Source organism: Ranitomeya imitator, chromosome 8 (genome assembly GCF_032444005.1).
Source record: "Ranitomeya imitator isolate aRanImi1 chromosome 8, aRanImi1.pri, whole genome shotgun sequence".
Taxonomy (NCBI): Eukaryota; Metazoa; Chordata; class Amphibia; order Anura; family Dendrobatidae; genus Ranitomeya; species Ranitomeya imitator.
In genome coordinates, this window is record NC_091289.1 from 145569221 (window position 1) to 145591562 (window position 22342).

General features: G+C 47.6%; 1 protein-coding gene across 2 annotated transcripts in view; it reads left to right on the top strand.

The window, feature by feature from the left end:
- Positions 1-353: 353 nt before the first annotated feature.
- HS2ST1 (heparan sulfate 2-O-sulfotransferase 1) overlaps positions 354-22342 on the top strand; it is a 140195-nt gene continuing 118206 nt past the window's right edge. For both annotated transcript variants that reach the window (XM_069737520.1, XM_069737521.1), the window contains exon 1: positions 354-681. In XM_069737520.1, the coding sequence (XP_069593621.1) occupies positions 558-681 (124 nt within the window). In that variant the 5' untranslated portion in view covers positions 354-557. The remainder of the gene's footprint in view (positions 682-22342) is intronic.

Consider the following 22342-nt stretch of genomic DNA (forward strand, 5'->3'; position numbering starts at 1 on the left):
ACGGTTCTCCTCCCCCAGCTCAATGACTAGAGACAGCCATACCCGGATATAGTTTTTACGGATATTTTTATTTCGCAGTATTATTAGCGTCACATGCTCTCTGGCACGGAGGAGGGGTCTGTACTGCGCGTCCTGTCATAGAAATAGACAGATATTGTCATGTGCTGTTTTCCTGTCAGGCAGTGATCGGGACAGCTATATGCTAGGTCCCCAGAGTATACGAGGCATCACTCAATGGGAGAAGAGCTCCAGCCAATGGGAAGGTCGGAAATGGCCGGGTTTGGTTACCTAGCAACCAGTCAAACGGAGACGGGTTGTGTACGTCACGCGTAGGGGGCGTGGTAACGTGACGTGAGACGCAATGGGCCGGCGCTGCGGCTAGAGCTGGAGGAGCGGCGGAGAGTCAGTGTACACACAGCGCGCGGATCACGCTGGAGCCGCAGCCTGTGGTGGAGCCTCCTCCGCGGAACGAGCCCAGCCGCCGGGTGTCTGCGCTGGGGGCACAGCCTCTCGCCACAACCCCCGGTGCCCACGTTATGTCGCCATAGACTAGGTTGATGGGTCTCCTAAGGATTATGATGCCGCCCAAGTTGCAGCTGCTGGCGGTGCTGACCTTCGGGGTCGCGATGCTCTTCCTGGAGAACCAGATCCAGAAGCTGGAGGATTCCAGGGGAAAGCTCGGTAAGCGGCCCCGGGGGAGGGACGGGGAGCCGCCGCCGCCTGCTAATGCGAGTCCCAGACACTGATCTGCATGTCTGCCGGCCCTGGCGGAGGGGACACCGGGGCTGGACCGTGCCTGCAGCCGTGGAGGCTGTGCTGGCTGATAACAGCGGGCTCTAGCCGGCAGCCAGCCTGCATGTGCTGGGGGAAAAGGCCCCCCAATGGGCTGCGGCCAACAGGTGACCACCCCCGTGGGAAGGAGTCTCCCCTGTTACTGCAGTAATGTAACCAGCAAAGGGATCCCTGCTACATTGTGATTGGTGGGATTTCTAAATCTCTGCGCCCATTCGTCAGCGCCATGATTGTGCCGTCACATTGTGTCTTTATGTGCTGCTTACTGTACACTGCTGGGGGCTTTGGTGTTCTGGGGCCGCGTATTCTAGGGCTGCGGTCTTCTGGGGGCCATGTCTTCTAGGGCTGCGGTCTTCTGGGGGCCATGTCTTCTGGGGCTGCGGTCTTCTGGGGGCCATGTCTTCTGGGGCTGCGGTCTTCTGGGGCCGCGTATTCTAGGGCTGCGGTCTTCTGGGGGCCATGTCTCCTGGGGGCTGCGGTCTTCTGGGGGCCATGTCTTCTGGGGCTGCGGTCTTCTGGGGGCCATGTCTTCTGGGGCTGCGGTCTTCTAGGGGCCGCGTCTTCTAGGGCTGCGGTCTTCTGGGGGCCATGTCTCCTGGGGGCTGCGGTCTTCTGGGGGCCGCATCTTCTGCAAATTCTGTTGCTTCCTATAAATGTCTTCATTGTGATTGTCCCAATGTTGGCAGTGTTTGTTCTGAGTCTGTGACTGATCGCTGGTCCAGTACAGACCCCGTGGATTCTTGTGGCTGGTAGTGATCCTGGCCAGGTGGGGGCTGCGGTCTTCTGGGGGCTTTGGTCTTCTTGGGGGCTGCGGTCTTCTGGGGGCCGCATCTTCTGCAGATTCTGTCGCTTGTTGCTTCCTATAATTGTCTTCAGTGTGATTGTCCCAATGTTGGCAGTGTTTGTTCTGAGTCTGTGACTGATCGCTGGCCCGGTACAGACCCTGTGAATTCTTGTGGCTGGTAGTGATCCTGGCCAGGTGGGTGCCACCGAGCCATTAGGTGTCCCATCCGATAAAGGAGATGCGTTAAGAATTATTTTACAGCTTTCTGACCAGTTTTTTTTATTTTTGCCTGTGCCTTGCTATGGGCAGCTTGTCATTCCGGATCCCGGGAAAGCTGGGTGATGGCCCTAATGTATGCTGTATTCCTGTTAATGGTCACCCAGACTGAAGAGTGCTGAAACTAGTAGAAGCTTTAATGGGGTTGGACAGCTGCTGCTTTCTGTGAGATAAAACATGTTTAAAAACAAGAAGCAAATGTCTTCTCTCCCAGAAAGCAGCAGCTGTGATCCCAGGCTGTCCTGTCTGTAGACTCCTCTGCTTCCTCCCTGCCCAGGAGCTGTGGTACGGTCAGACACGGCCATTACACAGTACATAGCAGGGGACATTTATAAGATTATCTCGGCACAGAGACATTTTTCTTTTTAAACACATCCAATTGTGGAACTTTTTTAGACAATATAAACCATCCATACTAACCCCCCACAGAGGCACTGATCCTCCAATGTGGGTGTTGTTACTCCCTGGGGAGGAGGTCACATGACTGCTGCAGCCAGTCGGTATCAACTGATTGGCTGCAGAGGTTATATGATCTGCTGGGAATGGCAGCACCGTCATTGGAGGAATGGAGCTTCTGTGGGAGTTGTGTAAATTGTTTTTATTTTCTATGAGATGCGGCGGCCTCTGAACAGTATATGGACTTACAATGTTCTACTTTGTCCACTGCCTATGTCGGGCTGATTGGCCGGGGATGTGGGACCCACCCTGATCTTATAGTGATGACCTATTTTAGGGATATTAAAGTAGTGGACATCCCCTTTAAACAGAGTTTAGAGAATCCATTTTTGTCAAGTGTCCCATCTACTTCTGGTAGAACCTCCATTGATGGCCTATAATCTGTAGGGGCGGGGGGCACCATTGAGCAAGTGTTAATTTCTTCTCTAGCGCCCTCACAGGAGAGATCAAGCATTACACACCATGAAATCAATGGTGAGATGTAGGATTATCCAGGCTCCTCCAGAATAAGGATATCCTTGTAGCTACTCTGCGCGCTGGCTGATATATGGGGGTCTTGTATAGAGGTCCCCTCTCTATGAACTCACAATTCTGATACAAGTTAGGCTTGCTAAGTGGGAGAAAACATTGTAACAAAAGTGAATAATTCCACTTTATTTTTTTTTTTTTTCTTTGCAGATGTTACTTTTGTGTTTTCTGCCAAATGTTCCCCATGTAAAGTTCCTGTAATTGCAGATGTCTGCGCTTTGTGTGGATCATAAAGTTGTATTTTGCACTTTTCTTCTGGTGCCCGGTATGTGGCATAAGAATGTCTTTGTCAGTGACCCCCAGGAGATGTCACTGGGTTTAGTGCACAAGTCTGCAATAATCCTTGATGTGCTGTCAGTGCGCCCCCCACAGAGACCCTCATTGTCCATGTTCTATAGTGCTTTCAATCTACATTAAATCTGATTTCAATTTAAAAAGCTTTTGGCGCAGAACAAATGACCGGACTCTGATGTGCCATGTGGATATTCTGTATGGTCCGATATCTCGGCGATAAAGTAATTCTACAATGACGCTATAATGGCTTGTGGTGCTGAGTTCTCTGATTCTTAGGAGCATTGCCCAATGTGTGGCACTGTATACACTGTGTTCCAAATTATTATGCAAGTAATATTTCCTCAGATTTTCTCTAAATTACCTTTATGAATTGCAGTCATTGTTATTTTCCAGTCATCTACTATTCTAGTATAATTGCAATGTTTTGGAACAAACTGCCTATGAAATCAGTATCTTTTTAAAAAAAAATAAACACTCAAAATGCATGTTCCAAATTATTATGCACAGCAGAGTTTTCAACCTTTTTTATTTAATTTTGAACAAAAAATGGTCAATTGTGAAGTTATAAGCATTATCAGCTTATTACAAAATGAAATCAAACAGTTTTCAAGTGAAAACTTTATTCTAGGTGACGTTACATTTGCACATAGGACCACTTGTTCGAAAGACGCTTCTGAACTCTCTCGTCCATTGAATTTGTCAGTTTTTGGATGGTTTCTGCTTCAATTGTTTTGCATGTGGACAGAATACCCTCCCAGAGCTGTGGCTTAGATGTGAACTGCCTCCCGCCATCATAGACACTCCTTTTGATGATGCTCCAGAGGTTCTCAATGGGGTTGAGGTCAGGGAAAGATGGTGGCCGCACCATAAGTTTGTCCTCTTTTCTTCCCATAGCAGCCAGAGATGCAGATGTGTTTTTTTGCAGCATGAGACGGTGCATTATCATGCATGAAAATGATCTAGCTGCGGAAAGCACGGTTCTTGTGTTGTTTTAGTAACTCCACATAGATTATGAAGTTCATCTTTACCCCTTCAGGGATCATAAAGGGGCCGACAATCTCTCTCCCCATGATTCCAGCCCAAAACACTACTCCACTTCCTCCTTGTTGGCGCCTTAGCCGTGTTTTCATGTGGTGTCCATCAACCAGCCATCCTCCACTCCATCCATCTGGACCATCAAGCGTTGCACGGCACTCATTGGTGAGCAAAACAGTTTGGAAGTCAGTCTTCATGTATCGTTTGGCCCACTGGAGCCGTTTCTGCTTGTGTGCAGTGGATAGAGGTGGTCGACAGGATGGCTTACGCACAGCTGCAAACCTCTGAAGGACCCTGCATCTTGTTGTTCTGGGGACGTTGGAGGCACCAGCAGCTTCATAAACTTGTCTGCTGCTATGACGAGGCATTTTTGCAGCTGCTCTTTTAACCTTACGCAATTGCCTGTTGGAAAGAGTCCTCAATTTTTCCTTATCTCAGCGCACACGTGGGTGCTGGGAATCGGCTACATGCTTCTTGATTGTGCGATGATCACGATGAAGTGTCTTGACAATGTTGATTGTAGTCATGCCTTGACCTAAATACTCCACAATTTGTTGCTTCTTAGCAGCCGACACATTCTTTTTCTTTCCCATTTTGGCCAAAAATGTAGGCTGCTTAATAATGTGGAACAGCTTCTTAAGTAGTCTTGCTTTTATTTGGACACACCTGCCAAACTAATGTGCACAGGTATCTGCAATTGCTTTCAGTGATATAAAGAGCCCTGACACACATCAGCATCAGTGAGTTTAAATGGCAAACAAAAAAATTCTAACCTTATCACTCCTAAACTCTTTGTGCATAATAATTTGGAGCACAGTGTTATAGGCTGTATATAGACTCTAGTGATGGGCGAACGTGCTCCGATAAGGTCTAATCAGAGTGTCTTCAGAGTGCTCGAATAATGTGGCGACCGTCACAACACATGCAGGGATTGGTAACAGCCGCGGGGACCCTCACATATTATTATCCCGACTATGTTCGCTCATCACTAATGGGCACCTTACTGTTGTATATTTGGCCATGGGCCCCAATAATAAACACATGAAAAGAAAAAAACATACATGACCCACACTATAGACAGTGTGAATAGGAAGAGACCTGCCAATCTAAGGGGCAGCGAGAAGCTACCGGAGACCTGCTTTGGACTAGACATCCTCCGAGTCACTTTTTATTTTATTCATTTATACAGCGCCATTAATTCCACAGCGCTTTACAGATCTCACCATCGCTGTCCCCGATGGGTCTCACAATCTAAATTCCCTATCAGTATGTCTTTGGGTGTGGGACGAAACCGGAGTGCCCGGAGGAAACCTACGCAAACACAGGGAGAACATACAAACTCCTTGCACATGTTGTCATTAGTGGGACTAGAATCCATGACTCCCGAGCTGCAGGGCCTCTGTGCCGCCCGCCCGGGCCTCTGTGCCGCCTTCCTGGGCCTCTGTGCCGCCCGCGCCTCTGTGCCGCCTTCCTGGGCCTCTGTGCCGCCCGCCCGGGCCCCTGTGCCGCCCTCTGCCTTTTCATTGCAAGATTTTCAGAGAAAACATACTATGTTTCAAAGTAAAAGATAAACCACAGCAATAACGCAGCCACATTCTTGCTTCGCTGGTCCTAGGGAGCTGAGGCGTTTAATGGCCGCCATTCAGCGTTTGCTCTGCTTCTTTGTTGCTTTTATTGGATCATAGAAGGGAAATCCTGAGTTCTCTATTTTTGTGACATGTGGAAGCTAAAATTGGGCAAATGAAAGGAGGGAACATCCTTCCTAGGGTCTGTCACTTATTTTTCACCGGCTTCCATCTTCCCTCTGAACCAACACTTGAATAGGGAACCTTTTTTTCCCAATACATTTCTTTTTGTAACTTCCCCCGTTCCCACCGTGCCGCTCTCGCTCTCTGGATCCTGGCCTCTGTGATGTCCTGTGTGATGGTCTATCCTCTGGAACCAGCCTCAGACACATCATTATACTGGCTGAATGGTCTTTGCCGAAATCCATGCACTTGATGCAGAAGTGAGCCCAATCTGCGGACCGGGACTGACGCGGTAAATCCTCCCATATAGTGTCTGATCCGCGTCAGTGCCACGTTCTTACCACATCTGATTATCAGTGATGAGCGAGTATACTCGTTGATCTGGTGGTCTCCGAGTATTTGTTAGTGTTTGGAGATTCAGTTTTCCTCGCGGCAGATGATTGATTTACAGCTATTAGCCAGCTTGATTACATGTGGGGATTCCCTAGCAACCAGGCAACCCCCACATTTACTCAGGCTGGCTAGTAGCTGTAAATCATTCAGCTGCTGCGAGGAAAACTGAATCTCTGGACACTAACAAATACTCGGAGGACCCCCGAGCAACAAGTATACTCGCTCATCACTACTGATTATACATCGCTGCTTATGAGAAAAGTCTGAAAAACGAGTGAACATTCTGTAGGTTTTTTACTTCTACAGCTGACAACACATAAAGAATATCCTGCTGATCCTGACCTGCATCGAGAAAGTGACAACCTCATTAATCTCTAGTTTTTTGCATAACACCTATATGTATAGATTATGAAAAATTATGACTATTCAGTGTGATCTGTCTATTTCTATATGGACGGACACGGCAGCATGTAAGGGAATTTCATAGCCACGTGATGCATATGGATAGATTTTTACTTCCCTACAATGGTGGGTTCACCATTAGAAATGTGCCTGTTGCGTAATTAGATGTTTGTGTTCTATGACTTAAAAAAAAAAAAATTATATATAATATTATTATTTATTATTATAGCGCCATTTATTCCATGGTGCTTTACATGTGAGGAGGGGTATACATAATAAAAACAGGTACAATAATTTTGAACAATACAAGTCATAACTGGCACAGGAGGAGAGTGTGTATGTGTGTATATATATATATATATATATAATTTTTTTTTTTCATATAACAAATAAACTAAATAAGCAATTAGTGATGACCGAACATGCTTGGATAAGGTGTTATCCAAGTGTTTGAGTCCCCGCTCCGGCAACACGTGCGTGGATTTCCTGCATTGTGTTGGCAATCCCTGCATGTGTTACAGCTGTCGAACAGCCACGAGACATGCAGCCACGGCGACTCTAACACTTTATTCCAGCACGCCGAAGACACTCGGTCAGCACCTGAGCATGCTCATATAACACCATATCAGGGCATGTTCGCTCATCATTAGTGGTAATCTTACAATGCTCACGTAGACCAGTAAGCCTTTTTTTGACAACGACTCCTGTCTTTTTAGGAAGAGTTTTCAGCAGTCTCTTTATCAGCAGAGGCAGGATTTTAATGACAGAGCTGATAACACTGTACCTACCAATGTCACAGCTCACCTCCTCACTCTCTCTCCACAGTCACCTTTGTACACACCTTAGATGCTTCAATACAAAAGATAGACTCTGTTTATTGTGCCTAATGAGGGTTTCTTGAAATTTCCTAGATTTCGATTTCAGTTTATTTTTAATACAGATTGATTTGAAAAAAATAAGAAATTAAAAATGTGTAACACAAAAACCTCTTTTAAATCATGGTATACTCTTTGATGAATCTGCAGCACTGGAACTCAATGCTGATTAATGCGGTTTGCAATCATGCAATTGATGAGCAGTTTTAAGTCAATTGGGAGTATGAAATGTGTAACGCCCCTTCTCCTTGCTAATTCTGAAAGAGTAGGCACAAAGGAGGGGATGCATTCACATAATGCAATGGCTCCTGCTAATTCCCTCTATTCTTTTAAATATCTCTAATTAGAATTGCAGTATAGTTCTTCTCATTAGCTTAACTGATGTGCAGGTCATTGCAGTAGTTTAGGGATTCATGGTTATGACCACTAACAACTAACTGTCTGGGTGGTCATAACCATGGATCCCTAAGCTACTACAGTGCCCTGCACAGGAGGTAAGCGACAGCTGATCAGAAGAACTGTACTATATAGTATACTCTACTGCATTTTTAATTAGCAAGTACAACCAATATTATTACCCCCATTACATATTGGGATAGTATCTTGGGGATGGGGATACCCCTTTAAGTGCATACACAGGGCTTCATTCAGCCAGCAGCAGCAATCCGCTGTCTCTACTTCCTACCCCCCCCCCCCCCACACCCCAAAGTGTCACTTTTGCCTTGACCTGAATGATGTTTTAAAGAATTGCCAAGTTTGAATGTTGCCCCCTGTCAGTCCATTAGGTGGTTACTGGGGGCTGACCACTGGAACCCCTTCTAATCCTCAGACCTGGGCCTCTTCAGAGCCATATGTGAATGGGTGGTCGATCATGTGCACTGTAGTTTCTTCTTTCATTCTCAATTGGACTTCCGGAGATAGCTGAGCGCAGTGCTCCCTTGGTCTTCCTCACCCCCATAAAAATGAATGGACCATAGGGTTTTTCAGAGTCCCTTTCCTTGGGATTGGTATTGTCCCAGCGGTAAAATCCTCATTGATCAGGAAAGTATCCAATATCCCATGACCAGCAGCCAACTTTCAAACTTGAGAAGGCTGCTTAGCCTGGTTGCTAGGCAGTCACTGTCCGGTAACACCAGGGAATGGACTGGTTGCTAGGCTGTCACTGTCCGGTAACACCAAGGAAGGGACTGGTTGCTAGGCTGTCACTGTCAGGTAACACCAGGGAATGGACTGGTTGCTAGGCTGTCACTGTCCGGTAACACCAAGAAAGGGACTGGTTGCTAGGCTGGCGCTGTCAGATAACATCAGGGAAGAGGCTAGTTGTTGGGCTGTCGCTGTCAGGTAACACCAGGGAAGGGACTGATTGCTGGTTGTCACTGTCATGTAACACCAGGGAAGGGCTTGGTTGTTGGGCTGGCGCTGTCAGGTGACTCCAGGGAAGGGCCTGGTTGTTGGGCTGACGCTGTCTGGTAACCCCAGGGAAGGGACTGGTTGTTGGGCTGGCGCTGTCAGGTAACACCAGGGAAGGGCCTGGTTGTTGGGCTGGCGCTGTCAGGTAACACCAGGGAAGGGCCTGGTTGCTAGGCAATGATTACCTAGTAACCAGATGGTCAGATGTCACACATCTCATTGCTAGCCGGTGCTGTGGCACAGTGAGAAAGCAGCTTGGCGCTGTTATGCTGTGCCATAAGCCTGCAGCACTGATCAGATACAGTTGTGCTAAGAAAGGGTTACACATTGATAAGCGTTTGCTCAATTAACTTCTTTATTGATTAGGAGTCCAAGTCGCTGGACATCCCCGGTTATAATAGGAGCGGGTGCTGTATGAAGACACGGAGTGGACAGAGGCAGTAACCCGCTCTACAAGGCCGGTATTGATGAATGCGTTTAATCTGCTGCATCTGTAATTTTCATACGTCTCCTCGGCTTTGTCTAATTTATTTCTTTATTTTTCTAAAAGCTCCTGAAATAGCCGCTCTTGTATCAGTAGTTAATAATTGTGTCCGGGGAAATTCAGTTTCTGCTCAGTTAATTTCCTCGGCTTCTTCCAGGGCCTGGAACCTTTTATGTGGTCCTAGGGCGAGAGGGTTGTTATCCAGTGTATTAGCGGCCACAAGGCTCCTAACTGGATTATTCTCTGTAATGTGGGAAATGTTAGATTCCCAAAGGCAATAAAGCCCGGTGTGAGGCCGCGCAGCCTCTGTCTCCGCACATCCCGCTTGTTTAGCCTGTTGTTTGCTTATACAAGTGGAAAATTGAATTGTTCGGAGCTAGTTTGTGTCTATCAGACGGCGATTTATGACCGGACTTGAATTTCCTACCACAAATTAATGTCATACTGGGCAATCGGAAAAATACAGAGAACTGAGGGAACAATGGTCAATGTCTTTAAAAATATTCACCTCATGCCTCAAGGCCGCGTGGTCGTGTCAGCTTCCCTAAAAGCGAGCGTCAAGTATCTGCACCCCACAGTAAGGGTGTATTAATACGTCCGCACAAATGGTTCTGACATTGGACGTCTGTGAAGAGGTCACACTTGGGTGGGAGACCCACGGCCAGTCCGTGCATTGCCGTCCGATTTCGGCCAGGCCGTGCATTGCCGTCCGATCTCGGCGCGATTTGTACGAACATCTGAAGTCACACCGGGACACTAATTCATTACCACATGACTGGAGTAAGACTTCTGACCTGACAAATCAAGGCACACACCTCTGATTCATTGAACGGTGTGTTAGTGTCTGCCTTCAACATGCCCCTTAATTAAGACTAGTGCGAAAATTGCCGGTCTGGATGAATCGGGGCTTCTGTGGCCAATTCACCAAAATTTACGGAACTCGTACAGACGACCCTTAATGCATTTGCCGCATCTTCTGAGTGGCGTGTGCTCTGGCATACAAAACGCTGGCACTTATGAGTAGAGAAGACGTGGCCATGACATGCCGCATCCCGGCTCCTCCCTGCTCTGCCCATTTAGGCGGAGTGGATTCCAGCTAAGGCTTCTTTCACACTTCAGTTGTTTGGCGTCAGTCAGCTCCGACATAGTGACGGATCCGTCACAATTGTTGAGAAAACGGTTCTAACGGATCCGTTTTTTTGACGGATCAGTTACTTGGGGGTTGTCTGGGAAAAGTATCTACTTTTTGGAGCATGCGCAATTGAAAAAGCGGATTGGGGCGACAGATCCGCCGAAATGACGGTTGCGACGGATCCGTCGCCCATAGGCGGCCATTCTATGGAATGGCGGACGCAACGGATCCGTCGCGAACCGCCATTTCGGCGCAGACAAAAAACGTTACAATGTCCGTCAATGTCTAGATGACGTCCACCAAATTAAAATGGATCCGTCGCATGGCAGATGGAACGGACGACCATCCGCCACAATCCGTCGCTAATGCATGTCTATGGGAAAATAGCGGATCCGCCAAAAAAAATGACGGATCCGCTATTTGAGGAAAATGGCGGTATCAGACTGACTCCAAAAGACTGAAGAGGCCTAACATGAAGACCCCAAAAGTCGTACGTTTTTTGCCTCAAAGATTTTATGGCTTTTACACCACTTTTCTGATGTACAAGCTTTGACTCTGTCCCCTTGAGTCTAATATTGGGTCTATTGGTCAAAGTAATATTTCTAAGATTTCTTTATCCAAAAAATATACATCAAACCATAAAAAAAACAAAAACCACAAAATTCAGATACATTCATAAAATCCTGAAAAACAGTAGGTAATGTTCTGAAGTCACATTCCCTTTATCTTTATGATTATTTTAGTGCAAATGTGTAAGGCCAGTCTCACATGTCCAGATAATTCCGGTACCGGAAGAGACGGTACCGGAATTATCCGTGTCCGTGTGCTCCCGTGGTACATCAGTGTGGCACACGTGTGCCGACTGGGTACCACGCGGAGCGTGCAGGAGACAGCGCTAGAGATAAGTGCTGTCCCCTGCATCTGGTGCTGAAGCGGCCATTCATATCTTCTTTCCAGCAGCGTTCGCTGGACAGAAGATATGAAAAATCCTTTTATTTTTTTTCTTTTGTCCTTGTATTTAAAATAAATATCCCTGTCGCCAACTCCCCTCCCACCCCCTGTGCCACAAACCTCCCCCCCCCCCCGCTGTTACTAAAATACTCACCCGGCTCCCTCGCAGCGTGCTGTCCTCGCCGCATCTTCTCCTGTATGAGCGGTCACGTGGTGCTGCTTATTACAGTAATGAATATGCGGCTCCACCCCTATCGGAGGTGGAGCCGCATATTCATGACTGTAATCGGCGGCCCCACGTGACCGCTCATACAGGAGAAGGTGCGGCGAGGACAGCACGCTGCGAGGGAGCCGGGTGAGTATTTTAGTAACAGCGGGTGGGCGCACAGGGGGTGGGAGGGGCGAGGGGACAGGGATCTTTATTTTAAACACGAGGACAAAAAAAAAAAAGGATTTTTCATATCTTCTTTCCAGCGAACGCTGCGGTGGAACGCACGCGCGTCGGAAAGCAATTCTGATGGGGCATGGCGGTTCTCTCCCCTATGCCTGGGACCGGGAGGAGGAGCACACGATTGGACGCAGCTTCCACGGTATTTAACCCTGGAAGTCACCTCCAGGTAAGGCCCCCTGTCTGACTGACTGGACTTCAGTACTGACTGACCATGGAAGGTGACAGACCTATCTCTGCTTCTGCCGAGCCCTGCGTCCTCCCTCCTACCGTGAGTAGCGGGTTAAGGTCCCTTTATCCCTGTATTCCTTAGGGTGCTATATACTTAGTCCTCCTTCTCTCTCTTTTAGGGAGACAAGGCCTCTGCCCCTAGGAAGGACAGATCTTCCAAGACAAAATCGGAAGATCGGAAATGTGGTGTTTGTGCATCAAGGCTTCCTTCTTCTTACAAGAAGAAACTGTGCCAGCCCTGCACTGACGAAATTTTACGCTCAGAACAGCCATCCTTGTTTGAGAGCATTAAATCCCTCATTAAACAGGAAGTTCAGTCCTCAGTATCGGCCCTTTCCCAGTCTCTGTTACCTCCGCCACCTCCCCCTAAAAAAAGGAAGATGGCTACGGTTACGTCTGATTCAGATTCTGGTGAAATTCGTTCCTCCGGTTCGGAGGATTTGTGGGAGAATGAGGGCTCCACTTCCACCCCCAAAGAGGAGAGTAAGAAATACTATTTTTCCTCGGAAGACATACATGAGTTAATTAGTATGGTCAGGGGGACAATGGGCGTTGAGGAGGAGGAGGAGGAGAAACCATCAGTGCAGGATGAGATGTTAAATTAAAGGGGTTCCCTATACACGAGAATGTACAGAGTCTCATTCTTCATGAATGGGAATCGCCCGAAAAGGGACTTACTGTTCCCTTTGAGCTAAAGAATCGTTTCTCTCTCGATGGAGACGTCTCTCTGTGGGATACCCCTAAGGTAGATGTGCAGGTCTCTAGAGTCTCAAAAAAGACAACCCTTCCCTTCGAGGATGCTTCCCAACTCAGAGACCCTATGGATCGCAAGATGGAGAGCTTGCTAAGAAAATCCTGGGAGACTTCCACCAATCTCCTTAAAACAAATATTGCGTCCACCTGCGTGGCTAGATCCCTATTTCGTTGGCTCCGCACACTTGAAGACCACCTTACCCAGGGAACATCTAGGGAAGTAATCTTAGATTCCCTCCTGCTTCTCCAGAGAGCTACAGGCTTCCTAGCCGATGCTTCGGCAGAGTCCGTTAGAGTAGCTGCCAAATCTGCAGTTCTCTCTAATTCAGCCAGAAGAGCTCTATGGCTAAAGTCTTGGAGTGGGGACATAACGTCCAAAACAAAGCTCTGTGCCATTCCCTTTCAGGGCCGCTATCTGTTCGGGCAGGCCCTAGACGATATTCTGGAAAAAGCAACGGACAAGAAGAAAGCGCTTCCGGAACAGAGGAATCCGAAGAAACGTTTTTGTCGTCCCTCAAAGGAACAACCCTTCCAGCGAGAGTTCAAAGGGAAGGGCAAATCAGGACGCTGGAGCTATCCTAAAGGGGGGAAAGGTAGGAACATCCTGGTTTCCCAGCCCCAGCAGACCCCGGATAAGCAGTGACTACGCCCAGGGCGTTGGGGGTCGTCTCTCGAGCTTCATCAACCAGTGGAGTTCCATTTTGTCGAACCAATGGGTACTCGACACTATTCAGAATGGACTAAAATTAGAGTTCGAGAGCCCTCCCCCTCATCACATAAGGATAACCTCATTGCAGAGTCTCAGCCCTCAGGGCGCATTCCTTTGCGGACTTCAAGAGTTACTCCAGGAAGGAGTAATTTTCCCAGTACCTCAACAAGAAAGAGGCAGAGGACACTATTCCCACCTGTTTCTGATCAAGAAACCTTCGGGAAAACACCGAATAATAATCAACTTGAAACCCCTGAATCGAGTAATAACCTACAGGAGGTTCAAGATGGAGTCGGTCAAAACAGCGATCCCTCTGATAGGACAGGACTGGGCGATGGCTACAGTGGATCTGAGGGACGCTTATTACCACGTCCCAATCCATCCAGAATTCCGGAAGTACCTAAGATTCGCAATATCTCAGGAGCAAGGGATAGTACACTACCAGTTCAACTCCCTTCCCTTCGGAATCGCCTCAGCTCCCGGGGTCTTTACAAAGATCATGACAGAAGCCATTATATTCATCCGTCTTCAGGGGATCTGCATAGTACCCTATCTAGACGATCTACTCATTGTCGCTCCTTCAGTTTCCCGCCTCAGGGCGGACTTATCAAAATCTCTAGAAATACTAAAGTCGTTGGGGTGGATCCCGAATCTAGAGAAATCGGACCTACTTCCCTCCAGGAGGAAGAAGTTCCTAGGGGTCTTTCCGGACTCGGAGTTGAGGAAATCCTTTCTGCCCAGAGAACGTCAACTCGATCTGGTACAGAAGATAACAGCATTCAGAACCCTGAAGACTCCAACTCTACGACAATCCATGTCTATTCTGGGATCTCTAACATCTTGTATCCAGATGGTATCTTGGGCCCAAGCCCACACGAGAGTCCTCCAAACCCATGTCCTATCATCTTGGGACGGACAGCAGAGTTCTCTTTCCAAAAGGATTTCCCTCCCCAATCATGTCAGGACATCCCTGACATGGTGGCTACGGCTGCGGAACCTCCAACGGGGGGTCAGTTGGGACCAGATCCCGCTAAAGACACTCACTTCAGACGCCAGCCAAAGGGGATGGGGTGCTATAGTCGATGGAACCCATTTCCAGGGTACCTGGGCTCCAGACATCAGAGCAAGCTCTTCGAACTTCAGAGAACTGAAGGCAGTGGAAGAGGCGTTAAAAGCCGCATCCTTTATTGTTCAGGGACACCATGTCAGGATATATTCCGACAATATGACCACGGTAGCATACCTTCGTCATCAGGGAGGCACAAGATTCAAGAAATTAAAAACCTTAGCCTCAAACATTTTTTTCTGGGCAGAGAGGCACCTCCTCTCTATTTCGGCAGTTCACCTGAAAGGGTCAGCCAATACCCAGGCGGATTTCCTGAGCAGAAAGGATGTACATCCAGGGGAATGGTGTCTGGACCAGGAGGTCTTCCTCTCCCTGATTTCCAGATGGGGGATTCCGGAAGTGGACCTTTTTGCCAACAGTCAGAATGCCAAGCTGCAAACTTATTTCTCCCTGAATATGGCAGACAGAGCACTGGGCATAGATGCGTTCTCTCACCCGTGGAGGTTCAACCTCGTCTATGCTTTTCCTCCGATTCCATTGCTGTCAAAAACTCTACAGAAGATTCGATCGGAGCGAGTTACGGCGATTCTAATCGCGCCAACATGGCCGGGGAGAAGTTGGTACAGCGCCATGTTAGACATGGCTCAAGAAGGTCCAGTATATCTACCCAGAAGGAGAATCTTCTTCATCAAGGACCTTTGCTGCATCCAAACCTTCACAGGTTAAATCTTTCAGCATGGCTTCTGAGGCCGAAATACTAAAGGCAAGAGGCCTCTCGGATGAAGTAATTCATACTCTCCAAAGCAGTAGAAAACCCGTGACGAATGCCATTTATGCCAAGATATGGAAGAAGTTTTCCTCATGGTATCTTCCAGATATTCCAGACCCATTTCATCCTAATATTGCCAAGATTCTGGATTTCTTGCAAAAAGGTCTAGAGTTGGGTCTTAGGCCCAATACCTTGAAAGTACAAATTTCAGCACTTAGCTCCTATTTTGACCAAGAACTAGCCAAACATCGGTGGATCAGGCGTTTTATAACTTCAGCAAGTAGAATCCGTCCCAGAGTTCTCAACAATACTCCTCCTTGGGACCTTAATTTGGTCCTTAATAGTCTAACTCTGGACCCTTTTGAACCTTTATCTCAATCTTCATTAAAGGTTCTTACCCTGAAAACGGTCTTTTTAGTGGCTATTACCTCTGCCAGACGGATAGGAGAACTACATGCCCTATCCATACAAGAACCTTACTTGAGGGTAACATCGGATAGTATAATCCTTCGTCTAGACCCTACCTTCTTACCTAAAGTAACATCAGACTTTCATAGAGGTCATGACATAGCGTTGCCCTCATTCTACCCGGATCCTTCTAATGTGAGAGAAGAGTCCTTCAACACTCTGGATGTCCGCAGAGTGGTTCTATATTATCTTTCACAAACAGAGAGTTGGAGGATTGACCAAAATCTCTTCATTCAACTCTCCGGAAGGAACAAAGGAAGAAAGGCGACAAAAAATACTATCGCCAACTGGATTAAACAAGCCATATCTCTGGCATACTCATCCCAGAATCTACCACCTCCTCCATCACTGAAGGCCCATTCTACACGGTCGGTGTCAACATCATGGGCAGAGAGAGGTGACGCTTCTACGGAGCAGATTTGCAGAGCTGCCACCTGGTCATCAGTCCATACGTTCACCAGGCACTACAGGCTTGATTTCAACCGGGATTTAACTTTCGGCAGAACAGTTCTGCAAGCGGTTGTCCCCCCCTAGAAATTACTTGTTGGTACTACTCCAGTACCGCTGTCGTGGAAGGTGACTGGAGAAAATAGAATTATTCTTACCGTTAATTTGGTTTCTAGGAACCTTCCACGACAGCACTAATTTCCCTCCCTATCTGATAATTTTATTGGATGATTCCTGCACTTAAGTGGTAACTATACATACTACTGTGTCCAGAAAAAACACTGGAGGTGGCAGGAAGGGGAGGGTATTTAACCTCTTTGTGTTTCCTGTCCCCCATTAGGGCGGGGAGACATCCTCCAGTACCGCTGTCGTGGAAGGTTCCTAGAAACCAAATTAACGGTAAGAATAATTCTATTTTTAATGGATTCTTACTTGGTAATTTTCAGCCTTTAAACCAAAGAGCGACTTTGGCCGCTTTATGCGAACGGCTTATTAAATGGGCAGGAGGAGGAGGACTCGCGCTCAGTTTGTGCTCCTCCATATTTTTGTTTGCAGCTGCTGATATTTTTGCAGTAATAGCGGTGACGGCCGTGTTTAAGTCTCGCTGAATAGGCGCCGGAGCGGCGTTCGGTGTAATTTTGACATTAGGACTTTGGGTAAGTGTACAGCTGGGAGCTGCCATGCACCGCGGGTGCCGGGGGTCTTTGTGTACATGGAGACGTCAACCTTTATATATCTTAACACATCAGTTTTCAGAGAATGTGCAAATCTGTAAAATGCTCAATGATTTCCATGAGTTGTCACCGCCGTGCTGTCCTGATCTGCTGCCAACGGTTTATTCTGCCGAAGAGAAACTTGTGTCAAATTTTGCTCTGAAATGTTCAGAATACGCATTATATACGACGTGCAAAAACATTGGGAAGTTGTCAGCACCTGGGTGTCACCGCGCACGCCATGTTCTGCAGCATGAATGCAAACCGGACATAGGGCAGCAGGGAGGCTCAGTGGTTAGCACTATTGCTTTGCAGCGCTGGGGTCCTGGGATCAAATCCCACCAAGAACAAGGATCGGCAAGGAGTTTATCTTCTCCCCATTTTTGCGTGGGTTTCCTCCGGGTTCTCCTGTTTCCTCCCACATTCCAAAGACATACTGATATGTTGCCAATTTTCTTTCATAAAACAATTTGCGTAAAGAAAAGTATAACTTTTCAATGTAAGTTAATGCAGAGCTTTTTCAACTTTTGGCATTTACACGCCAGTTTTAGACTTATGGGCAGTGCTGGGGAGGGGACACGGTGCGGCTATGCCCCTCGGCCAAATTTTTAAAAAGTGCATTTCATACACCAGAAATGTTAGTCTAGTTTTTGACTAGAGTAATATTTTGGTCGAGGAGCTCACGAGCTCACTTCACTGAGAAAATGCATGCTCCTCATTAAGACTGGTGCATTAAACAGTGTGACCCCCCCATATAGATGATCATATGTCCCCAATATGGAATCCATACACTTTGTCGCTCCTCGGTTCCTCCTCAGCTCTGTACATTGCAACAGAGCTGGAACTTGAAAACATGTTAACATGCGCTCTGGTAAGAAGCGGCCCGCATAATCGCTTGAAGAAAATGTCTTAATAGATCCATGTCCCACACCTCATAAATATTCACAACGATGCTGCGGCTCCCTGTCCTGTCGCGGCTCCCTGTCCTGTCGCGGCTCCCTGTCCTGTCGCGGCTCCCTGTCCTGTCGCGGCTCCCTGTCCTGTCGCGGCTCCCTGTCCTGTCGCGGCTCCCTGTCCTGTCGCGGCTCCCTGTCCTGTCGCGGCTCCCTGTCCTGTCGCGGCTCCCTGTCCTGTCGCGGCTCCCTGTCCTGTCGCGGCTCCCTGTCCTGTCGCGGCTCCCTGTCCTGTCGCGGCTCCCTGTCCTGTCGCGGCTCCCTGTCCTGTCGCGGCTCCCTGTCCTGTCGCGGCTCCCTGTCCTGTCGCGGCTCCCTGTCCTGTCGCGGCTCCCTGTCCTGTCGCGGCTCCCTGTCCTGTCGCGGCTCCCTGTCCTGTCGCGGCTCCCTGTCCTGTCGCGGCTCCCTGTCCTGTCGCGGCTCCCTGTCCTGTCGCGGCTCCCTGTCCTGTCGCGGCTCCCTGTCCTGTCGCGGCTCCCTGTCCTGTCGCGGCTCCCTGTCCTGTCGCGGCTCCCTGTCCTGTCGCGGCTCCCTGTCCTGTCGCGGCTCCCTGTCCTGTCGCGGCTCCCTGTCCTGTCGCGGCTCCCTGTCCTGTCGCGGCTCCCTGTCCTGTCGCGGCTCCCTGTCCTGTCGCGGCTCCCTGTCCTGGGCACCAGCACTGATCGGGGAAGGGCATCCCGTCCTGTAGATGGATGTTGGACCAGCATCTAATAGACATTTATGACAAATCCTGTAACTATGCTATAAAGGTCTGTCAAGACAACTCCCCTTTAAGGCCCTGTGTATCATAATTGTCAGAACGTACAAGGTATACATTTGTACATCTCGTTATGGGAAACTTAAAGAAACCCTCCAACCTTGGACTGAAATGTGACTGCATTTCTTGCGTACAGTTGCCCTACCTGGTGCCCTCCATTTGCCTCGCGCTGCTTGCTCAGATTGGTGTTCCTCATCTCATGCTTCCAAGATGGCCATCATAGTGGCCTGGGCAATGTGCAGTTAGGTCTAAACCACACATATTGTGCCTTTCCTATCCCACACCACAGGGAAGGCCTGGTTTAAACTCCCGCCATGCCACTGTGGTGGCCGTTCTTAGAAGCAAAGAATGCCAATCTGAGCAAAGCAAGGCAATGGAGCCAAATGGGGAGCGTCAGGTCAGGTGAATATACATCAGAAATGTATAGTTGATTGTCGGCCTCCGAGTCATTTTAAGACCATTTAGCTACTTGTTGGTGAGATGCAGTTTAAAGATGGAGAGTGAAGGCCATTATTGGGTGAGGTACTTGCTGCCACCCTGTAGAGGGGGCTTAGCAGTGCAGAATACGCTCGTGCTTCATAAACCATCCCTGTAAGTAGAATTTATTTATTTTTGTAGCGTCTCCTCATCTGTCACGATATGTACAACAACCCAACAGGGGGTCGGTCAGCAGATGGCACAACAAACGCACAGAGGGATGGAAAAGGGGAGAGGAAGGCCCTACCAATAGGGAAATGAGGGATGGACACCTCCTTATGCTCAAACCTGAGCCTGTCTCTTCACTCCCCTAATGCCCTAAGTGGGTCCTTCCCCAATCGCCATCAGGAACCTCGTCCTTCGCTGTCACCACACACTGCTCTGGCTAGAGCACTGGCCGGCAAGGGCGCTAGCCTCACCTCTGCAGATGGTACAAACACCGGATAGTGACAAACACGAGAGGAACAAGGAATAAACACAACACTCATCTTCTAGACTCCGCTTCCAAGCTCCACACCGCAGATGACACAAACAGGACTCCAAACTCCAGAAGTAGCTGACACCAGAGAGCTGCAACTGCACCGCTGGTCTCCATAGAGAAACTCGATCACCAACAGTCAGCTGATGCGTCAGGTGACCATTAAAGGATGGTGGGAGTGGTCACCACCTGCATCAGCTGACCTAGCAACTCTGCAGTTACAGGAGGGAAAGTGACATTAACCCCTGCTGGCCTGGAATGAAAAAAAGCTACATTTAATTTATAGAGGAACCAGAGCTGCCACGCATCCAAAATTGGATGCTGTGACATATACATGGTAACATTGCTTCGGGGAGCTTTTTCAATTTTCTGTCTAATTTACTACATGATTATTGGTGGGTCCTCCAAAGTTATTTCTTTTTCTCCCCAGGGAGGTCATTATCATCCTGTCATTAGGCAGAAAGTCAAAGCTTCCAGATAATTGGGCAGTGTCACTGCAGGAAAGGACACAGAATAACGGTTTCATTAAAATTAGAACACAATTTGCTGCAAAAAAAACAAAAGCAGGTAGAGAACATTGGGTTTCACATTCAATTGTGGTGATATGGAAATATGTTTGTGTGCCGTATTCTTCCTGACCTAGAAGCGACCTCTGTGATGTTGGGGTTAGAGGTTTGTTTTTGGTTTTGTTTGTTTTTACAGAATTATATATTCTACGAAAGTGGTTCTCACCCAATCCTATACGTATTCTACATCCACAAGGGCCCATCCAGGATTCTTCATGGTGTTGGTCTTCAAATAGTCTTTTACTACTACTACTCTTTTGTTTTCTCCTCTTTAATGGAGAACATAGCAACTTTTTTGTAATAAGAAGCAACTTCATTTTTATCAAGTCTTCTCCTTTCTCAAGAACTTGTATTTGCAACTTTGTCGGTTACTGCTGGTTGCCTACCTTACTGGCCACCTCTGTTTGCTAAATGGCTTGTTAGCACCGCTCTGAAGCTGGCGGGGTCTGGCAAGCTTCAGTCCAGCTCTCGTTTGCTGCTAGAGAGCAAAAGCCGCCACTGCTTGTAACATAGGAGAGCGCATGGTCTGAAGTCTGAACTGCCAATTTACCAAATTATCACTCATCAGGAGCACACCGCTCCCAGTGACTGGGAAGTCGGGAGGCACAGGAGCTGCGTGCTCCTGATGAAACAAGATGAGGCAATCCTTTCGAAACATTTTTAGAGGAAACCTAGAAAAAAGATATGTTGAAGGCTGACTAACCTGATAATCACCTATTCCACATGTTACAGCGGTCAGGATGGGATATTAATTTGTCAATCGGTATGATATTTACTTTTTAAAATCCTCACCGCAGCTTGTTTTGCATAGTATATAGATTTGATTTGGTAAATTCTCATCCACTGTAACACACTATGGATTTTCTGCTTGATAAATGTCTATCTGCCCTGTGGGAACATACTGTACGTTACGGGACGAAAATGCTGTCGAGTTTAATAAATCCTTAAATTTAAGCTGCTGAATTTTTCTGCAGGGAAATCCACTGGCACCTCACCGTTTTTAATTTTGAGTGGTGAAACCCTTTAGGAGAGCTTCCAGCAGACCTTTCTGCCATGTATGGGACTTGGCTTACAGAAACTTTACAGTGGACAACTGCATGGTCTTTCCCATTGACAAAGCTTGGCGAAACCAGTTTGATCACCATTGAATAGAAGTCTGTTAGGCACCATTTGTATATTGGATCCTGCAGAACGTTCTGGCTTCAGCATCGACACACAGGACTGATATATTTATGGCCTTACACAGGTTCTTCTATTCCTAGAAATGGTCGATACACAACCAGCTAGGTGTCGTGAAAGATGCTTAATTTCCATATTGATCTGGTAGGTTTGTCAGCGATTAGGTTTGTGTGAACATGGTCAACTAGAACCACTCTGACATGCTCCCCGTATTTAGTATTTTGTTCATTTGCTGTGATAAGCTGCGAGTTAATGGTTTGGGAGAAATGGAGACAATCACTGATGATTAGTGTCATTATGTGATCGCAGAGCCGTGTTCTTGGTTTACCTTTAAACATTCTTCCTTGGTCAGCACGTGTCTCAGTAAGCTTCACCTAGTGTTATTCATCACCCCTTCTTTTAATCAAGGGTCTAATTATCTTTGAAAGGTCATCACCAAATAGGAATTAAAATGTCAATATAGAGCTGTAATTTATATTATGCAATCAGCTTGGGCTGTAAATCGGAGATAATTAGGTGGTTCCTAGAAGTATTCCTTACTGCAGACCTCCGGCTGGTGGAAGTGCTGGAGATTACGGAGAGGCGCCCCCATGTAACGCCATTTTAATCTGAGTCCAGGTCGGTCGGTAACATATAATATCTATGGTGATGATTATATCTGGATTTTTCCGCCAACATCCCCTTTGTCTGTGTATGGCCTAACGAGAGAGGTTGCACTTGATGGACCTTGGTCTTTTTTTCAACCTCTGTAACTTGTAGACCGTTTTA